The sequence below is a fragment of the Ahaetulla prasina genome, chromosome 2, assembly GCF_028640845.1.
Source record: "Ahaetulla prasina isolate Xishuangbanna chromosome 2, ASM2864084v1, whole genome shotgun sequence".
NCBI lineage: Eukaryota > Metazoa > Chordata > Lepidosauria > Squamata > Colubridae > Ahaetulla > Ahaetulla prasina.
Window position 1 is genome coordinate 7,317,337 of NC_080540.1, and position 22,902 is coordinate 7,340,238.

The window sequence follows — 22,902 nt, forward strand, 5'->3', positions numbered from 1 at the left end:
ATTCTACACATTATGTCTGGAGGAAACCACCATTACCTGCCCAATACCATCCAAACAGTGAAGGATGATGGTTGGCAGTATCATGCTGTGGGGAGTATTTTTCAGCAGCAGGAACTGGGAGACCGATCAGGGGTGACGGAAAGCTGAATGGAGCAATATAGGGATGTCCTCAATGAAAGTATGTGCTCAGGACCGAAGACTGGGCTAAAGATTCACTTTCCTACGTGACAACCATACTAAGCAAACAGCCAAAATACAGGAGTGGTTTAGGGACAACTCTGTGAATGTCCTAGAGTGGCCCAGCCAGAGTCCTGACTTCAACCTTATTAAATGATTCTCCAATGACAGTTGCCATCCAATCTGACTGAGCTTGTGAGGATTTGCAAGGAAGAACAGCAGAAAGTCCCCCAATCCAGGTGCGCAAAGTTTGTGGTGGCGAACCCAAAAAGACTGGAGGCTTCAACTGCTGCCAAAGGTGCTTCAATAAAGTATTGAGTGAAAAAGTCTGAATACTTATGCCAATGTGATATTTCAGTTTTTCCTTTTTAATAAATTTATAGACATTTCTAAAATTCTGTTTTCATTTTGTCATTATCAGGTACTGAGTGTAGATAAATGAGAAAAAAATGAATTTCAACAACTGTAGAACCAGCCTGCAGCATAACAAAATTGACAAAGGTGAAGAGGATTTGAACATTTTCTGAATGCATTCTATATCCTTCATTTTTTTGCAAATAATAAGGGCAGTGGACCTCTCCAATATTCCCTCTTTTGATGTTTTCGCCAGCAAGTCTTTGGGTTACTGCCGCGCATGCGCGCGTGCTGATCAGCTAGCCGGCGCACATGCTCACGCTGGAAAACGGAAGACCAGCTCTTACGGTTTTCAGCACTGCCGCACGCACAAAATCCCGGCGCACATGCTCACGCTGGAAAACGGAAGACCAGCTCTTACGGTTTTCAGCACTGCTGCACGCAAAGAATCCAGCTGATCGTCGCGTGCACATGTGCTCCAGAACCCCGGAAGAGGAGTGGGCGATGCCATGCATGCCAGGCACACTCCACATGCCACTTTGGGCAGGTGTGTCATAGGTTTGCCATCATAGCCCTACAACAACCCTATGATATGGGTTGAGCTAAGAGAGTTTTGGCCCAAAGTCAACCAGCTACTGAAAGTACCTCTGCAGACCTGGATGAACTCACAGATACTGTAACATCATATGTCAGCTTCTTTAAAGACCTACTGTATGTGTACCGACCAGGAACTTGCAAATATACAGTAACAACAAACCTTGGTTCACAGCTAAACTTAAGCAGCTATGTTGTTCCAAAGAGGAAGCCTACAGAAAAGGTGATAAAATGCTGTTCAGTCAGGCCAGAAATGTATTAACAAGGGAGATCAGAGCAGCAAATAGAAGCTACTCTGAAAAACTAAAGAATCAGTTTGCAACAAATGAACCAGCAAACATGTGGAAAACTCTTAAAAATATTACCAGCTACGGCAAACCAACTTCCCAGGGTGAAGGAAATCAACCACTGGCAGTTGTCCTGAATGTGTTTTACTGCAGGTTTGAAAGGAAACTACAGCCCCTTATCTCCACAACCCCCATCTCAGACACACCAACAATAGCCAAGCCTCCTACAACTGACGCCAACCCATTGGGTTCACAACCCCTAGTGATCACAGAAAAGGAAGTGCAAGACCTATTTCACAGACAAAAGCCAGGAAAAGCTCCAGGCCCAGACAAGATAACTCCTTCTTGCTTAAAAGTCTGTGCTGACCAATTGGCCCCCATCTTCACCTGAATCTTCAATAAATCGCTAGAGATGTGCTATGTTCCTTCTTGCTTCAAACGCTCTACTATCATTCCAGTGTTGAAGAAGCCCACCATCAAGGAACTGAAAGACCACAGATCAGTTGCTCTAACATCTGTACTCATGAAAACCTTTGAAAGGCTAGTAGTGTCCCACTTGAAAACCATCACGGATCCGCTGTTAGACCTCTTGCAATTTGCATTTCGAGCAAATAGATCAACAGATGCTACTGCTAATATGGCTCTGCACTACATCCTACAACATCTTGAATCTCCAAAGACCTACGCAAGGGTCCTCTTTGAATATTTAGTTCAGCATTCAATACCATCATTCCAGACACATTTCTAACTAAGCTAAACCAGCTACAGGTACCTGAACACACTTGTAAGTGGATCATAAGCTTCATAACAAACAGGAAGCAGCAGGTGAAGCTAAGCAGAATCACATCAGATACCTATACAAATAGCACAGGCTGTGTGCTCTCTCCACTTCTCTCTGTATACCAATGACAGCATCTCTAACGATCCATCAGTTAAACAAATGAACCAGCAAACATGTGGAAACTCTTAAAAATATCACCTGTTACGGCAAACCTCCTTCCCAGGCTGAAGGAAATCAACAACTGGCAGATGACCTGAACGTGTTTTACTGCAGGTTTGAAAGGAAACTACAGCCACCTATCTCCACAACCCCCATCTCAGACATACCAACAACAGCCAAGCCTCCTGCAACTGATCCCATCCCATTGGGTTCACAACCTCTAGCAATCACAGAAAAGGAAGTGCAAGACCTATTTCACAGACAAAAGCCAGGAAAAGCTCCAGGCCCAGACAAAATAACTCCTTCTTGCTTAAAAGTCTGTGCTGATCAATTAGCCCTCATCTTCACCCATATCTTCAATAAATCACTAGAGATGTGCTATGTTCCTTCTTGCTACCATCATTCCAGTGCCGAAGAAGCCCACCATCAAGGAACTGAATGACTACAGACCAGTTGCTCTAACATCTGTAGTCATGAAAACCTTTGAAAGGCTAGTACTGCCCACTTGAAAACCATCACAGATCCGCTATTAGACCTCTTGCAATTTGCATACCGAGCAAATAGATCAACAAATGATGCTAATATGGCTCTGCACTATATTCTATAACATCTTGAATCTCCAAAGACCTACACAAGGGTCCTCTTTGTAGACTTTAGTTCAGTATTCAATACCATCATTCCAGACACTCTTCTAACTAAGCTAAACCAGCTACAGGTACCTGAACAGTCTTGTAAGTGGATCACAAGCTTCCTAACAAACAGGAAGCAGCAGGTGAAACTAAGCAGAATCACATCAGATACCTATACAAATAGCACAGGCTGTGTGCTCTCCCCACTTCTCTCTGTATACCAATGACTGCATCTCTAATGATCCATCTGTTAAACTACTGAAGTTCGCAGATGACACAACAGTGATCGGTCTCATTCAAGACAATGATGAATCCGCATACAGAAGGGAGGTTGAACAACTAGCCTCGTGGTGCGACCGGAAAAGTCTGGAACTGAACACACTGAAAACCGTAGAAATGGTGGTAGAGTTTAGGAGAAACTATTCCATACTTCCACCTCTTACAATACTAGACAACACAGTATCAACAGTAGAGGCCTTCAAATTTCTAGGTTCTACCATATCGCAAGGTCTAAAATGGACAGCTAACATCAAAAACGTCATCGAAAAAGCACAACAAAGAATGTTCTCTCTGCGCCAACTCAGAAAGCTCAAACTGCCCAAGGAACTGCTGATACAGAGGAATTATTGAGTCTGTCATCTGCACCTGTATAACTGTCTGGTTTTGTTCTGCAACCCAACAAGACAGACACAGACTTCAGAGGATAATTAGAACTGCAGAAAAAACAATTGCTATCAACCTGCCTTCAGTTGAGGACCTGTCTACTGCACGAGTCAAAGAGAGAGCTGTGAAAATATTTACAGACCCCTCGCATTCTGGATATAAACTGTTTCAACTCCTACCCTCAAAACGACGCTATAGAGCACTGCACACCAGAACAACTAGACACAAGAACAGTTTTTCCCCAAATGCCATTACTCTACTAAACAAATAATTATTTATTATTTATTTATTTATTTTTCAAATTTATATACCGCCCTATCTCCCTAAGGACTCAGGGCGGTTCACAGGCAGTTAAAATACATATAAATACAAATTAAAAAACAACAATTAAAAAACTTATTCTATTGTCGAATTTAAAAAACAATATAAATAATAAAAAAAACCTTAAAACCAATAACTTTAAAATCTAATCCAGTCCCGCGCAGATGAATAAGTGCGTTTTAAGCTCGCGACGAAAGGTTCGGAGGTCCGGAAGTTGACGAAGTCCTGGGGGGAGTTCGCTCCAGAGGGTGGGAGCCCCACAGAGAAGGCCTTCCTGGTGTCGCCAGACGGCACTGCCTAGCTGACGGCACCCTGAGGAGTCCCTCTCTGTGGGAGCGCACGGTCGGTGAGAGGTATTTGGTAGCAGTAGGCGGTCCCGTAAATAGCCCGGCCCTATGCCATGGAGCGCTTTAAAGATTGTCACCAACACCTTGAAGCGCACCCGAAGGCCACAGGTAGCCAGTGCAGTCTGCGCAGGATAGGTAACACGGGAGCCCCGAGGCTCCTCTATCACCCGCGCAGCCGCTCTGGACCAACTGAAGCCTCCGGATGCCCCTCAAGGGAGCCCCATGTAGAGAGCATTGCAGTAATCCAGGCGAGACGTCACGAGGCGTGAGTGACCGTGCATAAGGCATCCCGGTTCAGAAAGGGCGAACTGGCGCACCAGGCGAACCTGGTGGAAAGCTCTCCTGGAGACGGCCACAAATGGTCTTCAAAAGACAGCCGCTCATCCAGGAGAATGCCCAGATTGCGCACCCTCTCCATCGGGCCAATGACTGCCCCAACAGTCAGCCGAGGACTCAGCTGACTGTACCGGGATGCCGCATCCACAGCCACTCAGTCTTGGAGGGATTGAGCTTGAGCCTGTTTCTCCCCATCCAGACCAGACGCCTCCAAACACCGGGACAGCACTGATAGCTTCATTGGGGTGGCCCGTGTGAAAAGTACAGCTGGGTGTCATCAGCGCACAGCTGGTACCTCACACGAAGCCACTGATGATCTCACCCAGCGGCTTCATATAGATGTTGAACAGAAGGCGAGAGAATCGACCCCGCGGCACCCCACAAGTGAGGCGCCCGGGCCGACCTCTGCCCCCTGTCAACACTGCTCATGCGACCGTCGGAGAGATAGGAGGAGAACCACCGATAAACGGTGCCTCCCACTCCCAATCCCCCAACCGCGCAGCAAGATACCATGGTCGATGGTATCGAAAGCCGCTGAGAGGTCTAATAGGACCAGGGCAGAGGAACAACCCCTATCCTGGCCCTCCAGAGATCATCCACCAACGCGACCAAAGCCGCTCCGTGCTGTAACCGGGCCGGAAACCGACTGAACGGGTCTAGATAGACAGTTTCATCCAGGTGCAGAGGAAACTGATATGCCACCATATTTCTACAACCTTCGCCGCGGGCAAGGTTGGAGACCGGACGATAATTACCTAAGACAGCCGGGTCCAGGAGGGCTTCTTGAGGAGGGGCCTCACCACCGCCTCTTTCAAGGCGGCCGGAAAGACTCCTCCAACAAGGAGGCACTCGAATCGCCTGAGCCAGCCTCGTGTCACCTCCTGAGTGGCCAGCACCAGCCAGGAGGGGCACGGGTCCAGTAAACACGCAGGCATTCAGCCTACCCAACAACCTGTCCATGTCCTCGGAGCCACAGGGTCAAACTCATCCCAACAAATGTCACCAAGACCACCTCAGACGCCTCATCTGAATCGCCGCAATTTTGGTCTAGACCGCTCGAGCTGAACGATTTTATCGTATAGATAACCGTTAAACTCCTCAGCACGCCCCTGCACGGGTCATCCCGCCCCTGGTGAAGGAGGGAACGGGTCACCCGAAAAAGGCGGCTGGGCGGTTATCTGCCGACGCAATGAGGGAGGAGGCGAGCAACGCCTCGCTTCCTCAGTGCCACTAGGTAGGTCCTAGTATAGGACCTAACTAGTGTCCGATCAGCTTCTAAACGGCTAGACCTCCAGGAGCTCTCTAGGCGCCTTCTCCGCGCTTCATCCTCAGCTCCTCGGAGAACCAAGGAGCCGGGTTGGGATCTGCGCCGGGTCAGAGGTCGCAGAGGCACGACACGGTTCAGCCCCAGCCGCAGCCCGCTGCCAGGCTGCGGCTAGTTCCTCTGCCGTGCCGTGAGCCAGACCCTCAGGAAGTGGCCCAAGCTCCGTCCGAACCTCTCCGGGTCCATCAGGCGCCTGGGACGGAACCAACGCTGTGGTTCCGCCTCCCGCGGTGTTGAGTGGCGGTCAGAAAGTCCAGGCGAAGGAGAGAGTGATCTGACCATGACAAAGGTTCTATGACTACATCTCTCAAATCCAGATCCTTCAGCCACTGACCAGAGATAAAAATAAGATCCAGAGTGCCACCCCCGATGTGAGTGGGGCCATCAACTACTTGAGTCAGGTCCAAGGCCGTCATGGAAGCCATGAACTCCCGAGCCACTGTCGATGACGAGCCGGCAGATGGCAAGTTAAAGTCCCCCATGACTAAAAGTCTGGGGGTCTCCACTGCCACCCCGGCAAGCACCTCCAGGAGCTCGGGCAGGGCAGCTGTCACGCAGCAAGGAGCCAGGTACGTGACCAGCAAGCCCATCTGACACCTATGACCCCATCTCACAAGAGGATTCACACCGCAATCTGAGGTACAGTGGTCTCCCTCGGCTCTAGACTCTCTTTAATAGCAACCGCCACCCCCACCCCTACCCTGGGCCCTCGGCTGATGGAATGCACGGAAACCCGTGGGCACATTTCGACCAGGGCACGCCTTCAGTGCCCAACCAGGTCTCCGAACGCTTATAAGATCCGCGCGCCCCTGGATAAGATCGTGTATTAGGGGCCTTATTGGCCACGGACCGTGCGTTGCATAACATAAGACGAAGGCCCAGGCTCTGAGGGTCTTGACCATCCGGGGAACGGGAAAAGTCAGAGGGATCGGGGCACGCGATCGCTTGCAGACATCGAACGCGTGACCCCTAGACCAATCGATCCCCTTCCGCCATATCTGCCCCTCCCACTTACCGTGCAAATGGAACCACCTCACAAAAGGAACACATTCCCCCCGCATAACCTCCGAACCCACTAAATAATCGCCACGAGCGCGCGCAGGGACTGGTTTCCCTCCCGACGGGCTACCCCCAACACCCGCCCTAACCCTCCCACCCCTTAAAAATGCCCTATCTAAAATTCCCTCAACACTGTCAAACTATTTACTAAATCTGCACTACTATTAATCTTCTCATCGTTCCCATCACCCATCTCCTTCCACTTATGACTATATGACTGTAACTTTGTTGCTTGTATTCTTACAATTTATATTGATATTGTTTCCTGATTGCTTATTTGTTCCCTATGACTATCATTAAGTGTTGTACCTTAAGATTCTTGATGAAGGTATCTTTTATGTACACTGAGAGCATATGCACCAAGATAAATTCCTTGTGTGTCCAATCACACTTGCCCAATAAAAAATTCTATTCTATTCTATTCTATTCTATTCTATTCTATTCTATTCTATTCTATTCTATTCTATTATTTATTTATTTATTTATTTATTTATTTATTTATTTATTTATTTATTTATTCATTCATTCATTCATTCATTCATTCATTCATTCATTCATTCATTTGTACTTTTATACCGCCCTATCTCCCTAGGGACTCAGGGCGGTGTACAGCCATATAAAAACACATAAATATACAAAGTAAAACATTCATCTAAAAAACTTATTATATAGGCCAAAATTTAAAATAGACATATAAACAATAAAACCCAATTTAAAACCAAATCTAAAATTTAGACATTTAAAATTTTAAAATTTTAAAATCTAGTCCAGTCCTGCAAATAAATAGATGTGTCTTGAGCTCGCGGAAGGTCCAAGGTCAGGAAGTTGACGAAGTCCTGGGGAAGCTCGCTCCAGAGGGTGGGAGCCCCACAGAAAAGGCCCTTCCTGGGCGCCGCCAGTCGGCACTGCCTGGCCGACGGCACCCTGAGGAGTCCCTCCTGTGAGAGCGCACGGGCCGGTGGGAGGCATTCGGTGGCAGTAGACGATCCCGTAAGTAACCCGGACCTATGCCATGGAGCGCTTTGAAGATCATTACCAAAACCTTGAAGCGCACCCGGAAAACCACAGGTAGCCAGTGCAGTCTGCGCAGGAGGGGTGTTACATGGGAGCCACGAGGGGCTCCCTCTATCACCCGCGCAGCCGCATTCTGAACTACCTGGAGTCTCCGGGTGCTCCTCAAGGGGAGCCCCATGTAGAGAGCATTGCAGTAGTCCAGGCGAGATGTCACGAGAGCATGAGTGACCGTGCATAAGGCATCCCGGTCCAGAAAGGGATGCAACTGGCGGACCAGGCGGACCTGGTGAAAGGCTCTCCTGGAGACGGCCGTCAAGTGATCTTCAAAAGACAGCCGTCCATCCAGGAGAACGCCCAAGTTGCGTACCCTCTCCATTGGGGCCAATGACTCGCCCCCAACAGTCAGCCGAGGCTGCAGCTGACTGTACCGGGATGCCGGCATGCACAGCCACTCCGTCTTGGAAGGATTGAGCTTCAGCCTGTTTCTCCCCATCCAGACCCGTACGGCTTCCAGACACCGGGACAACACCTCGATAGCTTCGTTGGGGTGGTCCGGTGTGGAAAAGTACAGCTGAGTGTCGTCAGCGTACAGCTGGTACCTCACACCGAAACCACTGATGATCTCACCCAGCGGCTTCATATAGATGTTGAACAAGAGGGCGAGAGAATCGACCCTGAGGCACCCCACAAGTGAGGCGCCTCGGGGCCGACCTCTGCCCCCCCGTCAACACCGTCTGCGACCGATCGGAGAGATAGGAGGAGAACCACCGATAAACGGTGCCTCCCACTCCCAATCCCTCCAACCGGTGCAGCAGGATACCATGGTCATATTCTAACATTTATGCCTAAGGCAGAACTAGTACTCACAGTCACCCAGTTTTTCGCCTGGTGCTATAACCATTTAACCGAACTGATTTTAAGGAAGCAGGAAATTTATTCAAAGAACAATCTGAAATCTGTATAGTCTCCCTTATTACATAAAAGAACTCTGTTCATAAAATACAAAATACTCATTTCAATAACTGTAGAATCATGCTACAGCATAATAAAATTTGAAAAAAGTGAAGTGGATCTGAATACTTTCTGAATGCACTATAAATAAATGATTTCCTCCCCCCCCAGAAATAACATGCAAGGCCCTTCTCTACGTTCCTGAGCACAGAAAGGGGTTCTTACCCAGACAAAACAGATTCCTGGAATTCTCCAGCATGACTTCTCCATGGAGCGCTTTTTGGTCAGGATCCAGTTGAGACCACTCCTCCTTGGAGAAATACACGGCCACTTCCTCAAAAGAAACAACATCCTGAACAAGGACACAAATTTCCTTATTAACGGATAATCCCAAGAATAATGGGATAATTTTCTTCCACCAATTCTAGGGAAAAGATCTAGTGAACAAAATGTGCATCCTCTGCAGAATTAAGAATAAGATCTCACCGCTTTTGGCTGATGGCACAACTAAATCATGTTTGATCAAGCTGGAAGTGTTTGGAATGTCTTAGGTTTAATAATAAAATATTGGAATAAAATATTCTTGGTAGTTGGGTCTTAAATCCACTGTTTGTCAGTGACTCCCATTCTTCCTAGGAGAGCAAAATACTGGGAAAACCCACCTGACATGTTCTGCAATGGCTCCCTTTATCAACTGAGGGACCAAACTACCCCAACTCCACACCTTCATGAAGGTATTCGAAGAGCTGATAATAGTACTCTATGTACTTTATGTCTATGGAGAATCTCAATCACCAGGTCACAGTTATTCCAAAGATGCCTTTCAAAAGGCAAAAGAGGATATATATATTTTTCAATGGTGTGTGAGAATAACCCTGGGAGACAGACGGAAGAGCCCCGATGCTGACAACAGTCTGGTCAATGAAATCTGATGGTGAAGCAGGAGGGGCGGAGAAAGCGACTCACAAAGGATCCCCTCAGAAGGGAGAGGATAGGGCTAAGCTGAGTGTGAAGGTTCAGTCAAATTTGAATTGCTTAGAAATAGCAATTTTATACATTGAACTCTAGAACAAAATGAAATCCATCCAAAATTTGTGGACCTTGTCCGATGTTTCTCCTCCTTACCTGAAGTAGCCGTTCAGCTAATCCTTCAGCTCCAGCACAAAAAGGTGATTCTAAAAACTCCAAGGACAGCTTTCTACTCTCTGTGAGAAAGAGAAAATGACTGGAAGCAGATTTGTTAAAGAGAGACACTCCAATAAAGTGGTGCGAAAGAATCAGCTAAATATTGAAATCTCACCTCACCGAGAAAGAGCTTTTCTTACCTTGCGTAGCGTCTTGACTTTGATCCTTCTGGAAGTTCTCCCTGAAAAGCAGCTCTTGAGAAGATCTGAATGAATCTTTCCCCCTCTTAGGATACTCGGTCACAGATTCCACGGATTTCTGAACATGATATGATACGAGAAACAAAGGAAGAGCACAGAGATAGAAATGGATTATCATACTGCACAGTGGTGAAATCTGAACCGGTTTATTACTGGTTTGCTGGCTGCGTGCACACATGCACACCACGTAGCAAAAGGAGGCACGGGGCAAGTAGAACAACACACGGGGGGTTTGTGATCAGCTGTTGCACACAATCTTTTTTTTTTAACTTTTAAAAGCATTTTTTAACAACCTATTCGGACGAATAGGTTATAAAAAATGCTTTTAAAAGTAAAAAAACGGCTCTGATGATCGCGTAGCTCAGCTATGATCTTCAGAGCCTTTTTTTAACTTTTAAAAGCATTTTTTAAAAGAAGTGGCAAGCGGGGAAGTGGGCGACTGGGCATTGGGTGGGCATGGGCGGGGGTGGGGGGCCAGGGATTTTTGCTACCAGTTCTTCAAACCATCCACTGCCATCGCTACCGGATTGGCTGATCCTGTCCAAATTGGGAGCATTTTACCCCAATACTGTACCTTCAAACTAGCAAACCCCGAAGTCCTTTGCTGAAACAGAATGGAAGAATTGCCCCAAATACATCCTCTTGAAGAACAGAACAAATGCCCATAGGAGTTAAAAATCCCAGAAAATGCTGCCAGAGAGGAATTGACAAATTCAGAGAGATCCTCTTTAGAGCTGCCATGATTCCATTCTCCCACCTGCAACTCTTCTTGCATGTTTTCCTCCTCCTGAGTCAGCAAGAAGCCTTCGGCCAGGGACACCGCCTGGGAACTGGTCTCTGCTCCACACTCCCGCACCCATCTTGCCATCTCTGGGGGAAGGACAGCCAGGAATTGCTCCAGGAGCACCAGGTCCAGCATCTGAGCCTTGGTGTGTTTTTCTGGTTGCAGCCACTGACGACAAAGGTAGTGAAGCTGAGTGCAAACATCTCGGGGATGGCTCCCCTCCTGAAACTGCACTTTTCTGAAGTGACAGCATTGGACCTCAGAACTACTGGATGCCTCTTCGTGGCTTCTCCGTCCAGGAATTGCCCCATTCTTCCCACAGCTCCAAGGCTGAGCAGCTGGGGGGCCTTTTCTAATGTCTGCATCTGCTGGGTGTTGTCCCTCCATCTTCTCCCTAGTCTCTAATAAAGCTCCAAAATGGACCCAAGGATCTCCCCTGGGTATTTATCTTCACAAGAGGTCTGGCCAAATTTTCCAAGGCCATTCAGCTCTCTTCTCAGACAAGATACTTTAGATTCCAGAAGAAGCAGAAAAAATTTCCAGCTTACATGCCTGAAATGGAACAAATAATTTAGGGTGTTTACTAATGTGATTAATCGAACAACTGAGCATCCTTATCAAAGAGGGAAGGGAAGAAAAGGTAAGGGGAAATAGAAGGGAAAATAAATAAATTGGATGAACCTACCAATGTCTGGGATGGGGGGGGCGCGGAATCTATTGGTTAGCTTGCTCTCTCTACATATCGGGAAAATTGCAGGATGTTAATATCTATCAAAATATTGGAAAAATACATTTAAATATGTTTTTGATTTCTACTTCCTAGTTTCTATCAAAAATTTAATTTTTCTTGTTGGGAATTATTACGGATTGTACAGTAATTGAGACTAAATTGATTTTAAATCTAATAACTGCAGCAAGATTACTAATAGGACAATATTGGAAGAAAAAAGAAGTACCAACAATACAAGAATGGATATTGAAAGTTGCCAATTTGGCTGAGATGGCGAAGATATCAGCCTTTTTGAAAGACAATACGCAAGAAAGATACTTAAAGGAATGGAAAAAATGGATTGACTATATTCAACGTAGATATCAGACTAAGAGTTATCAGACTGTTTTTGAATGATTATGATGTATTATGTTTGATTGCTTTGGGGGGAAGTTAGGAATTGATGATTGTAGGGGTATAATTAAGTTGGGACGAAAATTTTTTAGCATATGTTTGTTTTACTTTTAACTATACCTTGTGCTTGTTCCGGGAAGTCGGGGGGGGAGGGGGGGAAAGGGGGGGAAAAATTTTGTAAAACTTTTTGAATAAAAAAAAAAAAATTTAATTTTTATGTCTTCTGTATTATTATTGTTGTTGTTGTTTACTCTAGGCAGCAATTATACATAATGCTCCTACTTACGATTTCCCCCACAACAGCCCTGTGAAGTAGAGTTGGGATGGGCTCAAGGCTTTCATGCCAAAGCTTGGAGTAGATCTATTATTATTATTATTATTTATTAAATTTTTATACCGCCCTTCTCCCGAAGGACTCAGGGCGGTTTACAGCCATAATAAAACAACAGAGATATACACATAAAACCATAATTAAAAAACTTATTACAAATGGCCGAATTAAAACATTAAAAATAAAACCCCGAATTATAAAATATTAAAACATTAAAACTAATTAAAATCCTCTTAAAATCCTATGCCAGTCTGGCGCGAACAAATAGGTCTTCAGCTCGCGGCGGAAAGTCCGAAGGTCTGGCAGTTGCCGGGAGTCCAGGGGGAAGTTCGTTCCAAAGGGTGGGAGCCCCCACAGAGAAGGCCCTCACCCTGGGGGCCGCCAGCCGACATTGCTTGGCGGACGGCACCCTAAGGAGTCCCTCTCTGTGCGAGCGTACAGGTCGGTGGGAGGTATTCGGTAACAGCAGGCGGTCCCGTAAGTACCCTGGCCCTAAGCCATGGAGCGCTTTATAGGTAGTCACCAACACCTTGAAGTGCACCCGAAAGACCACAGGTAGCCAGTGCAGACTGCGCAGGAGAGGTGTTACATGGGAGCAACGTGTGGCTCCCACTATCACCCGCGCAGCTGCATTCTGAACCAACTGGAGCCTCCGGGTGCTCTTCAAGGGGAGTCCCATGTAGAGAGCATTACAGTAGTCCAAGCGAGAGGTAACCAGAGCATGAGTGACTGTGCATAAGGCATCCCGGTCAAGGAAGGAGCGCAACTGGCGGACCAGGTGAACCTGGTAAAAAATCTAGAAGTTAAACTTCTGGTTTCAAAGCCTTCTGCTTTCATTACTGATCCAAATGGCCCTCTATGGCTAACTATAATTTTATCATTTCTATGGCTGCATAGTTAAGAGCAACCATTTGCACAATTCAAATCATAAACGTTCCCAAACAGCAATTGACATGAGGGGCTCTCTAAATCCACTTAATAAGTAAATAAATAAACAATGGATTGCAACACCCACGATTAAAAACAAAGGCCAAGCTTGACAAAAACACTGGCCCTAATCCCTTCTGAAAACAAGAACCACAAGTTTTGCAGGAAATTGTGGCGGAGAAAAAGACTGACTTGCAGGCACAAATCTCTGTTTTGCAATGGCGACCTCTCCTCCTCTCCTCCCATGCAGAGGTTTCCCCATCCAAATGGAGGGTATATGGCTCCCTCCTTTCTGAGATTCTGATTTTTTTCCTCTAGGGGCCACGAGAAGGATCCGAAGATTTCCTTTCTCCCCTGCCTGGCCTGCGCATGCACAGGGGCGGCAGGGGAACATGGGACCACTGCTCCTCCCCCCCGCTCCTTCATCCCAGGACTCCGAATCTAATGGAAGTTTTGCATGTGTCCATGCAAGCCCCCATCACTAAACACCGAATCACGTCCAGATTTTGGACCGTGCAAGACTTCCCCGCAGCCTCTTCCCTTTGCTAGAAAGGCTCACCCGAAAGTTCACAGCGAGGGTGGGAAGCAGAATCGGAGCTTTCAAGCCTCGGCTGGAAAATGAGTCGGGAAGCACGCATCCCTCTTGATTTGGGAAAGACGCCGGCGCATGCTCAGTTCTCTTCTAAGGCGGGGGAGGGAGGGAGCTGCACCGCTCTTCCAGGGAGCCCCCTAGAGGATCCTGTGCGCATTGCGAGAAGACCCTGCAAGGGCTCTGAGATGATGGGCATTGAAGGAAACCTTCCCTCTAACATTGTCTATCTAGAAAGGAAGTGGCATCTTCAGCAAGTGTCAGTTTGCAGATTTTCCACTTTTTAATCTCTAAGAACCGTCTGTGATCTTGTGAAGATTGAGAAAATCTCTGTGGAGACTCAAAAATCCCTTTCCTGAAGAGCAGCTTCTCTGAAGGGTCTGGAGGGATTTCCAGGAGGAGACCTCAAAAATGGGCAAAATCCTGTCAGAAATGGCAGGGCGAACAAAAGACAAGGAAGAAAAGTCTCTCTATGAAACCCAGCCTGTGTCTTGTGGCTGATGGCAAACTCAGCCTTGAAGTGAGGGGAGATCAGGGGGCTGCCAGAGACACAGGGAGGAAAGGCACAGGTTGAGGAATATTAAGATTTGTATTGATTTTCTTTGGGGAGTTCAATTATTACAGCTGTCTTTTCAAATTCAGGGGTAGGACGTTGAGCTTGTCGATGGAAAGGTTGAGTCATGCCGGCCACATGACCACGGAGATGTCTTCGGACACCGCTGGCTCTTCGGCTTTGAAATGGAGATGAGCATCATCCCCTAGAGTCGGCAACGACTAGTACGTATGTGCGAGGGGAACCTTTACCTTTACCTTAATAATGTCAATAATCCTGAAGAATAGATCCTGATGAAAAAGAGGAATCAAAACAAAATTCCCAAAATGGAGCGAAAGCTCAAACCTCTGGACCTTTAAATTTTTTTACCTCAAAACAAACCACCATGATGAAAAATGAAGATTGGGAGAATAAAGTCTCATATGTGACTAGAGAGCAAGTAGAATTACAAAAAGGCAGAGGGCAAATACTGAAAAATAAATATAAATCTCAAATACTACGAGGAAAAAAAAGGCATGAATAGTTTATTTTGGTTGTTGAGTAGGGAACACGCCTCAGGAAATTTGAATAGGAACCTTAAGAGCTTTGGAGTAAAATAATATTTTTTTCTAGTCAATTGCAATGAAGATTTTACTGGTTTGAAAAGATTAGTCTGGACTTGGAGGTGGACAGTACAAGAAAAGAGAGATTTAGCTATAATTAATGAAAGAAAGAATGAAGGGAAAATTGTGGTGAAGAGACAATTTAAGAAGAATGGCCTTAAGTTCTCATTCTGCCTCCATTCTTTTCAACCCATTTCTTTACATATCAAGGCTCCTTCTAAATCCAACCTAACTAATTTTGTCAGGCTTCCATTATGAACAACTGACACAATACAAAACCAAAATCACTGCCCTTTCACCATCAGTGAACAATATTTGAATAAATATTTTCAAAGTAGCCTGATTCTCTGAAAACCTTAAGTATCTTTGACTTCCTAGACTTAATTATGAACTTTAAATTTCAGTATTAAATTTAGATCCCTCCCTCCAAACTACTGGTCCCCTATAGAATAATATATATTATTTTATAAACATCCTTTTTAGTACAGAGTTTTTCTTTAAACTGGTACAACCTTTTTTTTTACGTTTTCTTAATACGTAAAATACGTCTTCCTCACCCTCCCAGGGACACCATTCCAACATGGCCCCAGCCCCTCATAGAAGCAGATCCAAATCTAGGGTACCCTCTACCAGATCCAAATCTTTTGCCTCTCATCATACTCTGCTGCTGCAGAAAGGGATGCCTTAAGAAGGCAGCGTGCCCTGGATAGGCAATTTGATAAGGCCAAACAAAAATTAGCAGAGGATTGCAGGGAAGATCCTGTCCCCCCAGTGGGCATCAGAGACTCTACCTCACCTCAGCAGACTGAGGCTTTTCATAAGCCCCTGTTAAACCAACCTGGATGGTCCCCCACTCTCTCAAATACATTTTAATAATATTTGCCTAATTTAAGGATTACTTAAGGATATATAATATAGATATTATGTATGTATATAAAAATTACATTTTCAAATTATACCTTTCAGTTACACATATCAAGCAAAGAAAAATCCATCCTAATTCCAGTTAACTCATTAAGTTACTCCTTCCAGCTTATATTCATGGAGTAAAATCTTTTTCTTCTTTGAAGTTTGATCAAGGAGTTATAGACCTGTATATGTCTATGGAGATGCTCAATCATTGGGTCACAGTTGTGTCAACCGTCCCATTGATTTTAGACAGCAAAAGAAACTCCTGGGACATTATTTTTCCAAGAGTATGACTTCACATAACCTATCGGGGTTGATCTGGGAACTTAACAAGAAAACTATGGATTAGTCTACGGCCCAAATATCCGTCACTACCACTCACTCTGCATCTGACAGAGGAAATCCCTTCCATAAGACTAAGTACTATAACTTCCCCTTGTGGCATTGAGAGTCAAGGATCTCCTTGACCTCAAAATGCTTTTCTGATTCTAACCATATTGAAGGCGGGGGGTGGGGGTGGGGATAGTTCAATAGCTAGTCTGGGTGGTAAGCTCAGACTTCAATTCTACGGTCATTGAATTCACAATCCAGACATAGGAAAAGGGCCTACAGTATATACTTAAGTCTCAACTTATTGCAGGGGTGCCCAAATTTTAGGAACTTTGTGGACAAGTATACCTCGTCCCCTATTGTAAACTATTTCTGGGGTTCTCTCTTTTGTGCTTCCCTTGCTTATTCTAAAGCCTTGCGCAGCAGGAGTCAGGGGGCTTTTAAAGTTTTTATCCATTCAGCCAAAGAGGCTGACAAAAGGCTCCCTGCATAGGCATGACCTCTGCACTAGTGGTCACTTGAAAGGGGGTAAATTGATGCTGCTGTGTACAGTTATAGTATGCCATCTCAGTGAATGGTAAAAGTTCAACCCAATTGATTTGCTGGTGACTCACGTGACATCGAAGGGAGTCCTCCAGGACTGCATTCATACAGACACAGGCTCCATTTGTATGAGGGTGATGGTGGAGCTAAGACTTTAGGACAGGCCTATCAAACTGGTGGCGCACCGACCAGATGCGTCACATGTAGGCCACGTCAGGTTTGCCTCCTTTCAATACTCAAGAAAGGAAAACCCCAACTCCATTGTTTTTAGAGATAAGTACTTTTACTGAGTATGAACTGAAAGCAAGAAATGAAAGCAAGCTCTGAGACATATGGTGCGGAAATTATTATATAAGAAATTGCATCCCCCGATCTGAGATTATACGTTTCAGAATGCAATGCAACCGGTTCAATAGCAATAAACAATATATTTGCTGTAGAAATAGTATATCAGAGATCAGCGATCCTCAACATTTCCAACTTGGCGGCTTGGCTGGGGAGAGAAAAGGGATGGTTATGTTTGAGTGGCAGGTATGCATGAACAGGCGCAGCTCCATTTGCATGATTGAATGGAGCTTCACACGCATGTGAACTCATCTGCAGCTCATGCAAGTGAAGCTGCACACTCGTGCTCACCCGCTACCTGTGCGGCCCAGTTTTGAATGGAATGAGGCCTGCGGTTTTGGGCCAAAGAATATATGTGGAGGTGGGTACATAGCATAATAAGAGTATCATATAACTCCACTTGCATGAGAGATGGACGAGCGTGTGCATATGATGCTCAATTTATTCACCCGCCACTTATACAAATGGAGCCGCATGTACTTGTGTGCACCTGCCACCCACACAAAACCATCCTCTTTCCCACGCCCACCGGGCCACCAAGCCATAAAGGGTGGGGACCACTGTTGTATAATTATACTGAAAAGAAGAAAAGAAAGAAAAAAAGACAGAGAAATAACTTGCACATTGTAATTTTCTCTTTTGTACCTTGGATATTTTTTTCAAAATAAATTTACACATCCCTTATTCGGAGACAGAAAACTTAAACTGTCTAGAATCCAGTACTTTTGATGAATGTTTGGGCTCAATTCAATCAAATTGAGGGGGGGAGGGAGAAGATGGCCTTCTACAAGGAGCAGAAACACATGTGTGCATACAACTCCATTTGTGGAAGCAGCTGGCTCACACACCTGCCACTCACACATATGGAGTTTTCTATGTGAGCCTGCCACTTGCGCAAGTGGAACTACGCATGCACACGCTCACATACTACTTACGCAACCCACTTCCGAATACGACACAACCTAGGGGTTAGGGACTCGATTTAAAAAGAACATATGACAAATTGGTGGCAATGGTGGGATCTGCTCAGACTCAAGAGACTCATTAAGTAAGTACTATATATGAAAACAAATCTTAGCTGGTAAATGAAAATAATGTAGCCCTCACAAACTGAAAGACACAAACAACAGCCAACAATCTGGATGGAGAAATCAAGACTTCACTTGACTTTCCTCAGACAAGCAGGGATGGGAAAGACAGAACAGCCAGAGAAGGGGCTGGGCCCAGATACTTTGTGGCTCAGGGGTTGTCACAAAGAAGAGGGAGTCGGGCTGTTCTCCAAAGCACCTGAGGGTAGAACAAGAAGCAATGGGTGGAAACTGATCAAGGAAAGAAGCAACTTAGAATAAGGAGAAATTTCCTGACAGAATAATTAATCAGTGGGACGACTTGCCTGCAGAAGTTGTGAATGTTCCAACACTGGAAATTTTTTAAGACGATGTTGGATAACCATCTGTCTGAGATGGTGTAGGGTTTCCTGCCTGGGCAGGGGGTTGGACTAGAAGGCCTCCAAGGTCCCTTCCAATTCTGTTGTTATTATTATTATTACTTAGCCCAACAGAAGTATTCAGGCCGTAACAAGAGGTATCAGATAACCTCTAATAAAGTTGTGGTTTGTTGTTTTTAATCTAAAAGATACTTGAAGAATAACGTGATATTTGTGTTTGATATTTTGGAATATCAGGAATAATATAATGAAAAAAAAAATCAGGAATATTACTACCTGCAGATAGTACCTTTGAGTATATGGACTTGGCAAAAACCACAAGCAGGATTAGGGATTCGCCTTGTTCTAGTTTGCACTAGAAGGGCAATTTATGTATGCATATCTTAGAAGGTATACAATTTATTTGAATTATTACTCAAATAGTACGTGTATGAGATTTTAGACAACTATAGGCAATTGTCAATTTACTACAGTTCATTTACTAATTGTTCAAATTTACAGAAGCACTGAAAAAAGTGATTTATGACCATTTTATACACTTATGACCTTTGCAACATCCCCAAGGTCACCTGATCAAACTTCAGATGCTTGGCAACTGATTCATGACAGTTTCCAGTGTCCGTGGATCATGTGATCACCTTTTGCAACCTTCTGACAAGCCAAGCCAATGGGAAGCCAGATTTGTTTCACAAGTGTTACTAACTTAAAAACTACAGTGATTCACTTAAGAAATGTGGCAAGAAAAATAATAAAATGTGGAAAAAATATTTAAAAGCTGTGTCGCTTGGCAAGAGAAATGTTGGGCTCAATTGCAGTCATAAGGCAAGAACCACCTGGATTTCTATTGAAGCTCTTTCTAGAATTCCTTTATTCATATGGTTTCTCTTGTGTCTGGATGCTTCTATAGCAAGTAAGAGCTTTACTCCTTGCAAAGTTCTTTCCTCACTCCATGCATTCATATGTTTTTTTTCTTCCGTATGGCTCCTTTTATGGAAAGTGAGATCACAACTCTTTCTAAAGCCATCTCCACACAGCAAACATTTATATGACTCTTGTGTGGCTCCTCTTGTGGGAATTAAGACCATTACTACGAGTAAAGCTCTTTCCACACTCGATGCATTGATATGGCTTCTCTCCTGAGTGAATCCTCTTGTGGGAATTAAGATGACTGCTCTGAGCAAAACTCTTTCCACACTCCATGCATTTATAAGGTCTTTCTCCTGTGTGGCTCCTCTTGTGGCGATGAAGATGACTGCTACGAGTAAACCTCTTTCCACACTCCATGCATTCATAAGGTCTTTCTCCTGAGTGGATCCCTTTGTGGGAATTAAGATGACTGTTAAACGCAAAGATCTTTCCACACTCCATGCATTGATATGGCTTCTCTTCTGTGTGGATCCATTTGTGGGAATAAAGTTGACTCCTATGAGCAAAACTCTTTCCACATTCCATGCATTTATACGGTCTTTCTCCTGAGTGGATCCTCTTGTGGGAATTAAGCTGACTTTTAGAAGCAAAGGTCTTTCCACACTCCATGCATTGATATGGCTTCTCTTCTGTGTGGATCCACTTGTGGGAATTAAGATTACTGCTACAAGTAAACCTCTTTCCACACTCCATGGATTCATAAGGTCTTTCTCCTGAGTGGATCCTCTTGTGGGAATTAAGCTGACTTTTAGAAGCAAAGGTCTTTCCACACTCCATGCATTGATATGGCTTCTCTTCTGTGTGGATCCACTTGTGGGAATTAAGATGACTGCTACGAGTAAAACTCTTTCCACACTCCATGCATTCATAAGGTCTTTCTCCTGAGTGGATCCTCTTGTGGGAATTAAGATGACTGCTACGAGTAAAACTCTTTCCACACTCCATGCATTCATAAGGTCTTTCCCCTGTGTGGATCCTCTTGTGGCGATGAAGATGATTGCTACGAGTAAAGCTCTTTCCACACTCCATGCATTCATAAGGTCTTTCTCCTGAGTGGATCCTCTTGTGGGAATTAAGATTACTGCTACAAGTAAAGGTCTTTCCATACTCTGAATCTGTTCTATAATCTACAAATTTCCTTTCCCCCCCTTTCGAATGGATCACTTGGCATTCTTCCTTGCAATTCTTATTCTCTTGCCCATTAAAGCCTTGAAAAAGAAAAATGAAAACTGTAGCAAGAATATGGGAACAATCAGAACTTTTCTTCTGAAATTTAGCCAAAAAATCATCAATATATTTCTGCTGTTTTGTTGGTAACCATGAAGAATCCAAACGAAGATTATAGCAAAGTCCCATTTCCAAGTGAAATGATCCCCATATAATAGGATTGGATCACAGTCCTGATATAATCTTTGACCTGGGACAGCTCCATGGTGCCACAAACCCCTGAAGAGCATTGTACACTGTATCATGCTGGGGCAGCAACATACCCACCAGCTCCCAACTTCAATAAAAGACTCATCTCTACTTGTCTGCAGAGCAGAATGTTTGGAAGTCAAAGGGAATTTCTCAATGGCAATAGCTCCCCACTCTAAACTTAAGACTAATGCCAAACTCAGTAGAGAAGTGGGCATAGCCTAAGAAGGGAACCACCCTCTCAGAGGTCATCTGGTCGGTTATAGCAGCTCAGGGCCATCAGGAACCCAGTGAGCAGGTTCAGGAGGGAATACCTAATCCTGGTAGACAGAACCTTGCTCAGTACATTCAGCCTCTTCCTCAGATTCTTCCTTATATCTTCTATGAAATATTTTGTATATTATGAGCAGAAAGCTTTTTTTTTTTAAATTCCTCTATGGAAAAAGCCAGACTAGAAGAGAAGAGAAGAGAAGAGAAGAGAAGAGAAGAGAAGAGAAGAGAAGAGAAGAGATTTTAAATTTCCTTACAATATATATATATAATCTTATATATATATTATATAATCTTTGACCTGGGACAGAATAGAATAGAATAGAATAGAATAGAAACTAATAAATTTTCTGTACAACAACCCTGTGATATGGGTTGAGCTGAGAGAGATTGGCCAAAGTAACCCAGCCAGAATTCATGCCAGTGGTAGAACTAGTACTTACAGTCACCCAGTTTTTAGCCTGGTGTCTCAACCATTTAACCAAACTGACTTCTTGGAAGAAGGAAATGTATTCAAAGAAAATTTGGAAAACTGCATAGCCTACCTTATTAGATAAAAGAAATTGTTTTCTTTAAAAAAATGCTTTCTGCTCATAAAATACAAAATACTCATTTCTACAACTATTGAATCATGCAGCAGCATAACAAAATTGAAAAAAGTAAAAGGGATCTGAATACTTTCTGAATGCACTATAAATAAATCATTTTTTTCCCCAGAAATAACTTTTAAGTCCCTTCTCTGCGTTCTTGAGCAGAGACAGGGATTCTTACCCAGGTAAGCCAGATTCCTGGAATTCTCCAACATGACTTCTCCGTGGAGTGCTTTTTGGTCAGCATCCAGTTGAGACCATTCCTCCTTGGAGAAATACACGGCCACTTCCTCAAAGGACACAACATCCTGAACAAGGACACAAATTTCCTTATTAACAGATAATTCCAAAAATAATGGGATAAATTTCTTCCACCAATTGTAGGAAAGTGATCACGTGAACAAAATGGGCATCTTCTGCAGAATTCAGAATGAGATTTCACCGCTTTTGGCTGATGGCACAACTAAATCATGTTTGATCAAGCTGGAAGCATTTGGAATGCCTTACGGTTTATCCAACTAAAATATTCTTGGTCAATTGTAGTTGGATGTTAAATCCACTATTTGTCAGTGACTCCCATTCTTCCTAGGATGGGGAGAGCAATGTACTGGCAAAACCTAGCTGGCATGTTTTCCATGGCTCATTTTATCCACTGAGGGACCAACGTACCACAACTCCACACCTTCATGAAGAAATTGGAAGAGATTGTAATAGAGCTCGATATGTCTATGGAGAAACTCAATCACCAGGTCACCGTTGTCCCAAAGATGCTTTCCAAAAGCAAAAAATGATATATTTTTTGTAATGGTGTGTGAGAACAACCCTGGGAAACAGA

At 44.4% G+C, this 22,902-nt stretch overlaps 1 protein-coding gene across 1 annotated transcript in view; it reads right to left on the bottom strand.

The window, feature by feature from the left end:
* Positions 1-22,902, bottom strand: part of LOC131189564 (uncharacterized) — a 59,885-nt gene that overhangs the window by 33,236 nt on the left and 3,747 nt on the right. Inside the window, 8 exon segments of the mRNA XM_058165736.1 lie at positions 9,222-9,348; positions 10,122-10,201; positions 10,322-10,439; positions 11,139-11,566; positions 14,106-14,157; positions 19,698-19,914; positions 19,916-21,020; positions 22,249-22,375. Of these exon segments, the coding sequence (XP_058021719.1) occupies positions 9,222-9,348; positions 10,122-10,201; positions 10,322-10,439; positions 11,139-11,566; positions 14,106-14,157; positions 19,698-19,914; positions 19,916-21,020; positions 22,249-22,375 (2,254 nt within the window).